The sequence below is a fragment of the Equus asinus genome, chromosome 23 (assembly GCF_041296235.1).
Source record: "Equus asinus isolate D_3611 breed Donkey chromosome 23, EquAss-T2T_v2, whole genome shotgun sequence".
Taxonomy (NCBI): domain Eukaryota; kingdom Metazoa; phylum Chordata; class Mammalia; order Perissodactyla; family Equidae; genus Equus; species Equus asinus.
Genome location: NC_091812.1, coordinates 20,108,053 through 20,121,156, shown reverse-complemented (window position 1 = coordinate 20,121,156; position 13,104 = coordinate 20,108,053). Strand labels below are relative to the sequence as shown.

The window sequence follows — 13,104 nt, the reverse complement described above, 5'->3', positions numbered from 1 at the left end:
CCTCCTCTTCAGGAAATCCTCAGGAAAACCCTCATTCCTGAAAAATCCAAAAAAGGAAAGGGGCTACAAAACCAAGAGCAGAGGAGATAAGTAGAAGGACAACAACAGAGAGTAGCAGCTCTACATCAGAACAGATTAAACCATGGGACGAGAAACAAAGGAAACTGAAGAAAACCGGAAAACAAGACACAAAATGGGAGTGGTAGGCCCCCACGTCTCAATAATCACTCTAAATGTAAATGGATTGAACTCCCCAATCAAAAGACACAGAGTGGCAGGATGGATCAAAGAACAAGATCCAACAATATGCTGCCTCCAGGAAACACACCTCAGCCCCAAAGACAAACACAGACTCAGAGTGAAGGGATGGAGAACAATACTCCAAGCTAATAATGAACAAAAGAAAGCAGGTGTCGCTATACTAATATCAGACAAGGTAGATTTCAAAGCAAAACAGATAAAGAAAGATAAAGAGGGACAGTATATAATGATAAAAGGGACTCTCCACCAAGAAGACATAACACTTATAAATATATACGCACCCAACACAGGAGCACCAAAATTTGTAAAGCAACTCTTAATAGAACTAAAAGAAGACATCAACAACAATACAATAATAGTAGGGGACCTCAACACACCATTAACACCAATGGACAGAACATCCAGACAGAAAATCAACAAGGAAATAATAGAATTAAATGAAAAATTAGACCAGATGGACTTAATAGATATATATAGAACACTTCATCCAAAAACAGCAGGTTACACATTCTTCTCAAGTGCACATGGAACATTCTCAAGGATTGACCATATTTTGGGAACCAAAGCAAACATCAATAAATACAAGAGAGTTGAAATAATATCAAGCATCTTTTCTGATCATAACGCTATTAAACTAGAAATCAACTACAAGAAAAAAGCAGAGAAAGGTGCAAAAATGTGGAGACTAAACAACACGCTTCTCAACAAACAATGGATCATTGAAGAAATTAAAGAAGAAATCAAATATTATCTGGAGACAAATGAAAATGAGAACACGACATACCAAATCATTTGGGATGCAGCAAAAGCAGTCCTAAGAGGGAAATTCATCGCAATACAGGCTCACCTCACTAAACAAGAAAAAGCTCACGTAAGCAACCTCAAACGACACCTAACGGAACTAGAAAAAGAAGAACAAACAAAGCCCAGAGTCAGTAGAAGGAGGGAAATAATAAAAATAAGAGCAGAAATAAACGATATTGAAACAAAAAAGACAATAGAAAGGATCAATGAAACAAAGAGTTGGTTCTTCGAAAGAATTAACAAAATTGACAAACCCCTAGCCAGACTCACCAAGAAAAGAAGAGAGAAAACGCAAATTAATAAAATCAGGAATGACAGAGGAGAAATCACAACAGATACCAATGAAATACAAGAGATCATAAGAGAATACTATGAAAAACTATATGCCAACAAATTGAACAACTTGGAAGAAATGGACAAATTCCTAGACTCCTACAATCTCCCCAAACTGAATCAGGAAGAAATGGAGAATCTGAATAGACCAATCACAAGTAAGGAAATAGAAACGGTAATCAAAAACCTCCCCAAAAACAAGAGTCCAGGACCAGACGGCTTCTCTGGAGAATTCTACCAAACATTTAAAGAAGACTTAATACCTATTCTCCTCAAACTGTTCCAGAAAATTGAGAAAGATGGAGAACTCCCTAACACATTCTATGAAGCCAACATCACTCTGATCCCCAAACCTGACAAGGACAACACAAAGAAGGAGAACTACAGGCCGATATCACTGATGAACATAGATGCAAAAATCCTCAACAAAATTTTGGCAAACCGATTACAGCAATACATCAAAAAGATTATACACCAGGATCAAGTGGGATTTATACCAGGGACACAGGGATGGTTCAACATCCGCAAGTCAATCAACGTGATACACTACATCAACAAAATGAAAAACAAAAACCACATGATCATCTCAATAGACGCAGAGAAAGCATTCGACAAGATCCAACACCCATTTATGATAAAAACCCTCAGTAAAATGGGTATAGAAGGAAAGTACCTCAACATAATAAAGGCCATATATGATAGACCCACAGCCAACATCATACTCAATGGACAAAAGCTGAAAGCCATCCCTCTGAGGACAGGAACAAGACAAGGGTGCCCACTTTCACCACTCCTATTCAACATAGTACTGGAGGTGCTGGCCAGAGCAATTCGGCAGGAAAAAAAAATAAAAGGAATCCAAATAGGTAACGAAGAAGTAAAACTCGCGTTGTTTGCAGACGACATGATCTTATACATAGAAAACCCCAAAGAATCCACAGAAAAACTATTAGAAATAATCAACAACTACAGCAAAGTAGCAGGGTATAAAATTAACGTGCATAAATCAGTAGCATTTCTATACACTAACAATAAACTAACAGAAAAAGAACTCAAGAACTCTATCCCATTCACAATCGCAACGAAAAGAATAAAATACCTTGGGATAAACTTAACCAAGGAAGTGAAGGATCTATACAATGAAAACTACAAGACTTTCTTGAAAGAAATAGGCGATGACATAAAGAGATGGAAAAACATTCCTTGCACATGGATTGGAAGAATAAACATAGTTAAAATGTCCATACTACCTAAAGCAATATACAGATTCAATGCTATCCCAATCAGAATCCCAAGAACATTCTTCACAGAAATTGAACAAACAATCCTAAAATTCATATGGGGGAACAAAAGACCACGAATTGCTAAAGCAATCCTGAGCAAGAAAAACAAAGCCGGCGGAATCACAATCCCCGATTTCAAAACATACTACAAAGCTACAGTGATCAAAACAGCATGGTACTGGTACAAAAACAGGTCCACAGATCAATGGAACAGAATTGAAAGCCCAGAGATAAAACCACACATCTATGGACAGCTAATCTTCGACAAAGGAGCAGAGGGCCTACAATGGAGAAAAGAAAGTCTCTTCAACAAATGGTGCTGGGAAAACTGGACAGCCACATGCAAAAGACTGAAAATCGACCATTTTTTTTCACCACACACCAAAATAAACTCAAAATGGATCAAAGACCTAAAGATTAGGCCTGAGACAATAAGTCTTTTGGAAGAGAATATAGGCAGTACACTCTTTGACATCAGTTTCAAAAGAATCTTTTCGGACACTGTAACTCCTCAGTTGAGGGAAACAATAGAAAGAATAAACAAATGGGACTTCATCAGACTAAAGAGCTTCTTCAAGGCAAGGGAAAACAGAATTGAAACAAAAAAACAGCTCACTAATTGGGAAAAAATATTTACAAGCCACTTATCCGACAAAGGGTTAATCTCCATAATATACAAAGAACTCACACTGCTTAACAACAAAAAAACAAACAACCCGATCAAAAAATGGGCAGTGGACATGAACAGACATTTCTCAAAAGAAGATATGAATATAGCCAATAGACACATGAAAAGATGTTCATCATCGCTAATCATCAGGGAAATGCAAATCAAAACTACACTAAGATATCACCTTACCCCCGTTAGATTGGCAAAAACATCCAAAACCAAGAACGACAAATGTTGGAGAGGTTGTGGAGAAAGAGGAACCCTCATACACTGTTGGTGGGAATGCAAACTGGTACAGCCACTATGGAAAACAGTATGGAGATTTCTCAAAAAGTTAAAAATAGAAATACCCTATGACCCAGCCATCCCATTACTGGGTATCTATCCTAAGAACCTGATATCAGATATCTCAAGAGTCCGTTGCACCCCTATGTTCATCGCAGCATTATTTACAATAGCCAAGACGTGGAACCAGCCTACATGCCCAGAAACTGATGATTGGATAAAGAAGATGTGGTATATATACACAATGGAATACTACTCAGCCATAAAAAAAGACGAAATTGGCCCATTCACAACAATGTGGATGGACCTCGAGGGCATTATGTTAAGCGAAATAAGTCAGTCAGAGAAAGACGAACTCTATATGACTCCACTCATAGGTGGAAATTAGTATATTGAGAAGGAGATCTGATCGGTGGTTACCAGGGAAAAGGGGGGGTGGGGGGAGGGCACGGAGGGGGAAGTGGTGTACCCACAACATGACTAACAAAAATGTACAACTGAAATTTCACAAGCTTGTAATCCATCATAACATTAATTAAAAAAAAAAAAAAAAAGAATAAATGGAGGCCAACCCAAAAAAAAAAAAAAAAAAAAAAAAAAAGAACAGAAGGGCCCAACCCTTCTCAAGAGCCCACGTAGCTCTATCTCCTCAAAGAATGTATGTATATATGTGTGTGTGTGAGTGCCTAGTAAAAACGAGAAACAGAGACTGAGAGAGAGAATAAATATGTATAACTTTCGTAATCAGGAAAAAAGCCAAATGTTATTTTTTAAACTAAAAGAATGGACAGAAACAGGAAATTCTTTCACATTACTAGCCAATAGTAAAAAAACCTTAAATATAGAAGACTTGATATATAACATAATTATTAAGTTGAATTAATAGATACCAAATTTGAATCCTGTGAAGAATTTATCTCTCTTCCCAAATGTTCTACGAAAATTTACTAAGTACTCAACCACCTAAAGAAAATGCCAATAATTCTACAAAGTAAAACTGAAATTAATGATAACAATGGTTTAAATTTTAGAATCCAGCCACTCAAAATTGAAAACCACAGAGGGAGGGAGCATCCATCTCACTCTGAGGCACTGAGCCTGGGACGTGGCATCCATAGACGTGTGTTCAGGACGCAGTGTGCCCGGCAATTTCAGAGTCACCGGCTCATGCAAATCCTCTACACACCACAATGTTTCTCCCATTCTGACAGATAAGGAACCTGAAGCTCACACAGGTTTAGTCATACATCCAGGCCTAAACAACAGAGCTGGTGTTCACACTCCAGCCTGTCTGATTGCAAAGTCTATGATGTCTCTCATATTTCTTATCCCTTGGACTGTAACCACCACAAAGATCTCAAACAAATCGTTTCTCTTCACAAAATTAATAAACAGAAACCAAAATTCATAAATCTGCTAATTAGTCTTTTCCATAGCAGAGATTCCTTGATGATTTTTCAAGAGAAATTTCTGTGCATATATTTACCCATACACACACACATATTTATAAATAAATAAATATTAAAACAAAACCTCATACTAATCTTTATACAGTCTTGATTATGTCAGCTTGGCAAGACTGAATAATACATAAATATAATTTTGAAAATAACAAGACAGACCAAATGAGTTGAATTAAATACTCTCCACCTCATCTCAACTTGGTATGGTTAAAGAAAGAAAAAAATTCATAGAGATATCAATCTTAGTCATGTTGGAAAATATGATGCCAGAGAATACCTTTTTCTTCTTGATGAATGTAGACATTATCTTCAACTATTCCTTCCAAATATAACTATACATTTTCCTGTTTATGAATTTTTTATTAAAAAGAAACATAGGGCCAGCCCCGGTGGCCTAGTGGTTAAGTTCAGCACTCTCCACTTCGGCGGCCCAGCTTCGGTTCCCTGGTGTGGACCTACACCACTCTCTTAGCAGCCATGCTGTTCTGGAAGCCCAAATATTCAAAAATAGAGGAAGACTGGCATGGGTGTTAGCTCATGGTGAATCTTTCTCAGCCAAAAAAAAGAAACATAATTAAAACAAAGACTAATCACAAAAGTCTATGAAACCAAACAGAAAAAATCCTGCTGAGACTGTACAAATACACTATGATATTATATATCATATTTTTAAAATCTCAAAATAAGAAAGAGGTTAATGTTTAGACTTTACCTTCCTGGAATCTGATCTTGCTGGGATATAAATACAATGCCCCAAACGAGTATCAAATGGTGCAGTATATGGTCTCTCTTCACATATCCTGGCATCTGGCCCATCTCCACAAGTTTCCTTAGCCGAAGAAGTCATTGACAGGTTAAGTTTTGTTAGTTCTTCACTCAGTTGATCCACAAGAAGTTGTTGTTCTATTATTTTTTCATTCTTTGTAGAAGAGAGATGAGAATTTTAAAAATAGAGAACCTCAGTACATGTGTAGATAATGATTAACAATAAATAGTACATTGACCAAAATCACAACTACCTTAACAGTACAGTAAAACCTCATTTATCCAAAGACTAGTCTTCTGGTGTTCACAAGTATCTAGGATTGTTCTGACTGGTAAAAACTTTTGAATAGTAAGCAGCAATAAACACAGCCTAAAGAGTTAAATACCCAAAGAAAATGCCCCACACACTGTGAGTGGTTGGTTTGCTAACCTGAAACACTCTGATTAGCTGATCTTTACAAAAGTTTGGACTTTCTGAGTGAAATCCAAGAAGCAACAAGAGACAGGAAAGTTGAAAAGAGGAGAAAGAACTGCAAACAGCAGAGGCAGCAACAAAGGAGACAGAAAGTGGTAACAGGTGCAGTGAAATGAAAGCCTTTACTCAGTGAAAAAGAAAGCCAAAAACACAAAGAGAGAGAAGATAGGCAACTGATAGTCCTGGGAGAAAGGAGAAACTGGAAATCAAAGGCAGAACAAATAGTACATCAGGAGAGTGAGAGAGAGAGAGAGTGTGTGTGTGTGCACATGGGGTTTAGGTTTTTACGTATCCTCTAAAGATAATTTTTGAAGTATGTCTAATTCAGAAAGCTCTAACATCAATCTTTGTTTTATAACAACAAAATTATGTACACAAGAAATTGTCATTCGTCTTAACACTCACATGTACTACAATGTTCAAATAGGAAAAAAATCAAACCCTGAAGTTTCACTGTGTTAATGCTGAGCTATAAAAACCTTATTAAAAAGTCAAGTGTTCAGATAATTAAAATATACAAAACCAATGGTATATAAGTTGGGGGTGGGTTGTTAAATGAAGTCCTTATATTGTCTGGGAAAAGGGTAAAAATACCAATTAATATTAGACTGTATTAAGTCACAGGGGCATCCTATACTCTCTGAAATAACCACTAAAAAGGAGAACAAAAGTACAACTTCTAAGCTAATGACGTAAAAAAAGAAAAAGAAAATATACAAAATTATCCAAAAGAAGGTAAGAAAAGAGAGAAAAAGGAACATAAGAGCACATAGGATAAGTAAAAAAGCACAATGGTGGGATTATAACTGAAGTATAATAGCAATTATGTTAAATTCATAATCATAATTCATAACAATAAACGAAGCAATTCAGATAAAAAGATAAGACTGTCAGAGAGGACTGTAAAATTATCTAACCTGCTGCTTACAAGAAATACAACTAAAATAGACACAGAAAGATTAAAAATAAGATGGAAAGAGAGACACCATGTAATTATTAATCAAAAGAAAGCTGACACGGCTATATGAATATCAAAGTAAACTTTAAAGCAAAAAACATTAGAAGAGATAAAAAAAGTAAAAATGATAAAAAGGTCAATTCACCAGGATGATGTAACAATTCTACATTTCTATGTACTTAATAATTGGTTTCAATATATATAATGCAAAAATTGTCCGTACTTCATGGAGAAGTAAGACAAATCCAAAATTTTAACATCACTCTAAATTACTGATATAACAAAAAAAACTCAGAGGGCTGGCCCCGTGGCCTAGTGGTTAAGTTTGTGCACTCCGCTTTGGCAGCCCAGAGTTTCTCCAGTTCAGATCCTGGGCGCGGACATGGCACCACTTGTCAGGCCATGCTGAGGCAGCAACCCACATGCCACAAGTAGAAGGACCCACAGCGAGGATATACAACTATGTACTCGGGGGATTTGGGGAGAAAAAGCAGGAAAAAAAAAAAAAGAGATTGGCCACAGTTGTTAGCTCAGGTGCCAAACTTTAAAAAAAAAAAAAAAGACTCATAAAGGTGAGTAAAAATAAAGATATGAGTAACAGAATTAACAGCACCCAATGAATGCAGAATACATATTCTTTTCAAGCCCATCTGTAATATCTACAAAACTGGTCTTATGCTGACCCATAAAGCAAGTTTCAACACATTCAAAGGACTGAAATCCTATGGACCACAATGCAATTAAGCTAAAAATTGATAAAAAGAAATCCTCCATGTGTTAGAAATAAAACAACTATATAACCCATAGGTCAAAGAAAGAAAGTCATAATAAAAAAAGAAAATATTTTGAGCTGAATGTAGAATTCAGGTAAAGATAAGCTTAGGAGGAAATACATAATTTTAAAGGCATATATTCTAAAAGAAGAAAGGCTAAAAATCAATGAACTAAGCATCCACCTAAAGAACTTAGAAAGACAGCATAAGATTGCCCTCCTCAAAAAAGCAGAAAAAAATTAAATAGGGCAGAAATTAATGAAATAGTATACAAATATATTCTAGAGAAGATCAACAAAGTCAAGAAATGCCTCTTTGAAGAGACTAATAAAATTGATAACCCCCTAGAGAAGTTGATCAAAGAAAGAAAGAGAAGGTACAAATGACCAGGAATGAAAAAGGAGATAGCACTATATATCCAAAGACATTAAAGAGATAAGAGACTATCATAAACTTAGGCCAATATATATGAAAACTTAGCTATACAGTGGTCAGATTCTTGGAAAAATAAACCTTATGAAAATGAGGGCAAAAAGAAAATATGATTGAATTCATAATCAAAATGTGCTCACAAAGAAACATTACAGTCTCAAATACTTTATAGGTGAATTCAACCAAACATATAAGAAATAACACTAATTTTTCACACATTCTTCCAAAGTACAGAAAAAGAGGAAACACTACCTAACCTGTATTATGAAGCTAACATAACTTGTTACATTATCTGAGAAAGGAAAATATAGGCCAATCTCACATGTGAATATAGATGCTAAAATCCTAAACAAAAGAATAGCAAACCAAATCAAGGACCTTTGTAGAAAAGAGTTACCATAGCAGACCTGACTCCTATTCTTTGAAAGAACTGCTTATAAGGTGTCCATTGGCTGGTATCTGGGAACTTGGATTCTGAAAGGGTTCCAACACCCTAACTGATAAGAGTGGTTCACTGTGCTCAAACTGTGCAGACATTGTGGTTTATGCTGAACACCTGCTTTCCTTCTGGTAGTGTGGAATTTTGGTATATGCTGAACAGAGAGCGCCTTATGACTAGCCCTCAATAAAAACTCTAAGCACTGAGTCTTTACTGAGTTTCCTTGGTAGACAACATTTCACCTGTGTTGTTACAAGCATTGCTAGAGGAATTAAGCACATCTGTGTAACTCCAGTGGGCAATAACTCTTGGAAGCTTGCACCCGAGTTCTCCAGATTTCGCTCTATGTGCCTCTTCCCTTTGCTGACCATTGCTCTTTCACTGTAATAAATCTTAGCCATGAGCACAACTATATGCTGAATCTTCTTAGTGCATCATCCAACTTGAGGGTGGTCTTGGGGACCCCTGACACACAATACATCATGACAAAAAAAAAGGTTTACTCCAGGAATACAAGATTGGTTTAAAATTAGAAAAATCAATATAATTTATAACATCAACAGAATAAAAGAGAAAAATGATGTAAAGAAAGGTCATTTGATAAAATTCAATAACCATTCATAATAAAAATTCTCAACAAAGAAATCTTCCTTGGTTTGATAAAGGGTAAATAAAAAAATACCTACAGCAAACATGACACTTAGTGAAATGTTGAAAGCTTTTCCTCTATGATTGGACACAAGAGAAGGACACTTGCTATCACCACTGTATTCAACATTGTATTGAAGATCCCAGCCAATGAAGAAAGATAAGAAAAAGAAATAGAAGATATAAGGATTATAAAGGAAGCAATAAAACTGTCATCATTTGCAGATGACAAAATTGTAAATGAAAATCCAAAAGAATTTACACAAAATATTAGAATTAAAAAGTGAATTTAGTCAAGCGGCTGGGTATAAGATATCAATATACAAAAATCAGTACACAGCAACTAGAAGGACCCACAACTAAAAAATATACAACTATGTACTGGGGGAATTTGGGGAGAAAAAGCAGAAAAAAAAAAGATTGGCAACAGTTGTTAGCTCAGGTGCCAATCTTTAGAAAGAAAAATCAGTACAGTCACATATACCAGCAAACAATTAAGAAAACAAAATTTTTAAAAAGATTCCATTTACAGTCACACAAAAAAATCAAGTACCTAGGAATGAACCTAACAAAAGATGTGCAATACTTCTACACACTCACAAAACCATTGAGAAAAACCAAAGGAAACCTAAGTAAATGGAGGAATATGCCACATTTACGATTAGAAGACTTATAATCAAAAGACGTTGATTCTTTCCAAATGGATTATAGATTTAACAGAATCCCAACCAAAATCACAAAAAGTATTTTTTTTGTGGCCCTTGACAGGCTGATTCTAAAATTTATATGAAACAACAAAGATATTCTTGGGGAAGAGGAGAACAGAAGGCCTTGCTCTACCAAATGTCTAGACTTATTATAAACCTACCATAAATAAGAAATGTGATATGGGCTCAAGGACAGACAAAACAATAGGACACAACAGAAGTCCCGGAAATAGACAATAGATTCATGCACAAATGAACCCTGACTTACGACAAAGACAGCACTCAGAACAGTAGTAAAAGGATGGTCTTTTCAATAAATTATGCTGGGACAAATGCTATCTATATGGAAAAAAAATGAAATTTGACCTTTACTTTACTCTATACACAAAAATCAATTCCAGGAGAACTGGAGAGCCAAAGTCAAAAGGCAAAACAAAGCCCCTAGAAAATAATATAGAAAGTATCCTCAAAGAAAACGATTGGGAAAAGGAAAGACTTGTTAAACAGATCACAAATATCATTAACCATAATGAAAAAGATAGTTGAATTTGATTTACAATACATCTTTTCATCAAAAGACATCATTGAGAGTAAAAAGCAAGCCAAAGAAAGGGAAAAAATATTTGGAACCATGTCACTGACAAAGAGATCATACCTGGAATACATAACAAACGTCTGCAAATAATTCAAAAGACACAGTCCAATAGAAAAATAAGTGAGAGACTTGAATGAGTCTTTCACAAAAGATATCCAAATAGCCAAAAATCATGAAAAAGTGTTCAACTTTACTAGTCATCAGGGAAATGCAAAGTAAAACCACAATAAAATAACACTCATACCTACCAGATTGTCTAAGTTTTAAAAATTAACACTAACAAGCATTGGCAAGCACGTGAAGCAGTGGGAATGCTTATATAGTGCTGGTGTAACAGTAAATTGGAAAAGAGTTTGGTGCTATTTACTAAAGTTAAAGATTTACGTGCCCTATGACCTAGCAATTCAACTACTAAGCACAAATCCAAAAGAAATGTCTGAGTGTGTGTGTGCACGCATATGTGTGCACAAAGAGACATGTATCAGAAAATTCATAGAAAAGAAAATGTCCATCAACAGTAGAACAGAAAAATAAATTGTGGTATATTCATACAATGAAATCCTATATACCTATAAAACTAAACAAGCTAGTTACACACAACAACATGGATGAATCAGAACAAACAAAATGTTCAATAAAAGCAAACAAAAAGCAACTAAAGAATATATACTGAATGGTGAAACTTATAAAGATTCCAAAAACTAAACTGTAGTGTTCAGGGATACACATTAGTAAAACCACAAAGCAAAGCAAGGAAATGATTATGTGACAGTAAGGAGAGCAGCTCTCTCTGAGGAGGGACTCAGGACTTCCAAGGGGCTGGCAGTTTGCTATTTCCTGACCTCGTGGTGGTTACCCGGCTGTTCTCTTTGTGATAAATCACTGAACGATACATTTTGTTTTGCATGTTTTATATGTTAAAATTACTATAGAATTAGAAGAGTTAAAGAAAACAAAAATAAATAATGTGAAAATCAAAATGTAATTTGTACTGGATCAAATTTTTTCTCAGGGCATTAGTTCCTCACTGATAGGAAGCTAAAGGCTTTCAATGAAATTAACTGTTTTGGGAGGTGAGGGGCTTTCATAGTCAGGAAGTACACTATTCAGGGACATACCCTGTTACACCATAGGCATATCCATGTTAATAACAGGAACGCTAAGATAGAGAATTTGAAACATTTAATCAAAGTTAAAGAGCAAATCACTGAAGGAGTAAAGAAGGATAAGCTAATAAATTAAAATGTTTAAATTATGTGTTTACCTTCCAACTCAACAATATCACAGTGCCTACTACCCTGGCAAACAAGAGGAAGGAAAAGTATGGAGAAAAGATAACCATAGGGGCCAACCCAACGGCATAGTGGTTAAGATCACGTGCTCCACTTTGGTGACCCAGGGCTCATGGGTTGAGATCCCGGGCACAGACATACACACCACTCATCAAGCCAGGCTCTGGTTGTGTCCCACGTACAAAAATGGAGGAAGACTGGCATGGATGTTAGCTCAGAGACAATCTTCCTCAAGCAAAAAGAGAAAGACTGCCAAGAGAGATTAGCTCAGGGCCAATCTTTCTCACCAAAAAAAAAAGATAACCATAACATGATCTGCAAATTAAGTTCCTGGGTATTACCTTTATACTTGTGAAATATAAGTCAGGCCAACAATACCAACATTTTCCCTTTATACTGATTTAGGGGAAAAACTATAATAACTCAAAATTTTAGATGCCTGTCTTCAGAATTCTTCAACTAATCTTATTTCTGTAAACATTCCCATTTATCATTTAAAATGCTATTCTGTTTAGTTAGGTACTACTTCAACTAAATCTACAGAGCTAGATATATTAAGAAACTCTACCTGCAATCTATTCACTTTTTGCGCTTCTTTCAAAGATACAACATGTCCTTTGTTTTCCTGTACCATCATTTGCACCTGATTCTTTAGTTCCTTCACCTCCAGCTCCTTCTGATTAAATACTACTTCATCAGCAGCGAGAGCACACTGGGAGGAGGGAAAGAAAGCACAGGAGAGATTCACCACGGAAAACACTCTGGAGAACCCACATAATACCACAAAAACAGTTATTTAATGACAGCTTGACGATGTCTCTTAAAATTCTTCTTATCCTGTTCCTTTTCACCATTTTTTCTGGTTTCTTTATAAGAAAGGCAGAAACACTTGAGAGGACCTATCATTGCTATAACATAAGA

At 35.7% G+C, this 13,104-nt stretch overlaps 1 protein-coding gene across 5 annotated transcripts in view; it reads right to left on the bottom strand.

Annotated features, from left to right (window-relative positions):
- KIF27 (kinesin family member 27) overlaps nucleotides 1-13,104 on the bottom strand; it is an 88,662-nt gene that overhangs the window by 52,223 nt on the left and 23,335 nt on the right. For 4 of the 5 annotated variants that reach the window (XM_070495438.1, XM_014828521.3, XM_044756525.2 and 1 more), the window contains 2 exons: nucleotides 12,752-12,895; nucleotides 5,812-6,018 (listed from right to left, as the gene is read on the bottom strand). In XM_070495438.1, the coding sequence (XP_070351539.1) occupies nucleotides 5,812-6,018; nucleotides 12,752-12,895 (351 nt within the window). The remainder of the gene's footprint in view (nucleotides 1-5,811; nucleotides 6,019-12,751; nucleotides 12,896-13,104) is intronic. The other variant, XM_014828522.3, reaches the window with a different exon arrangement.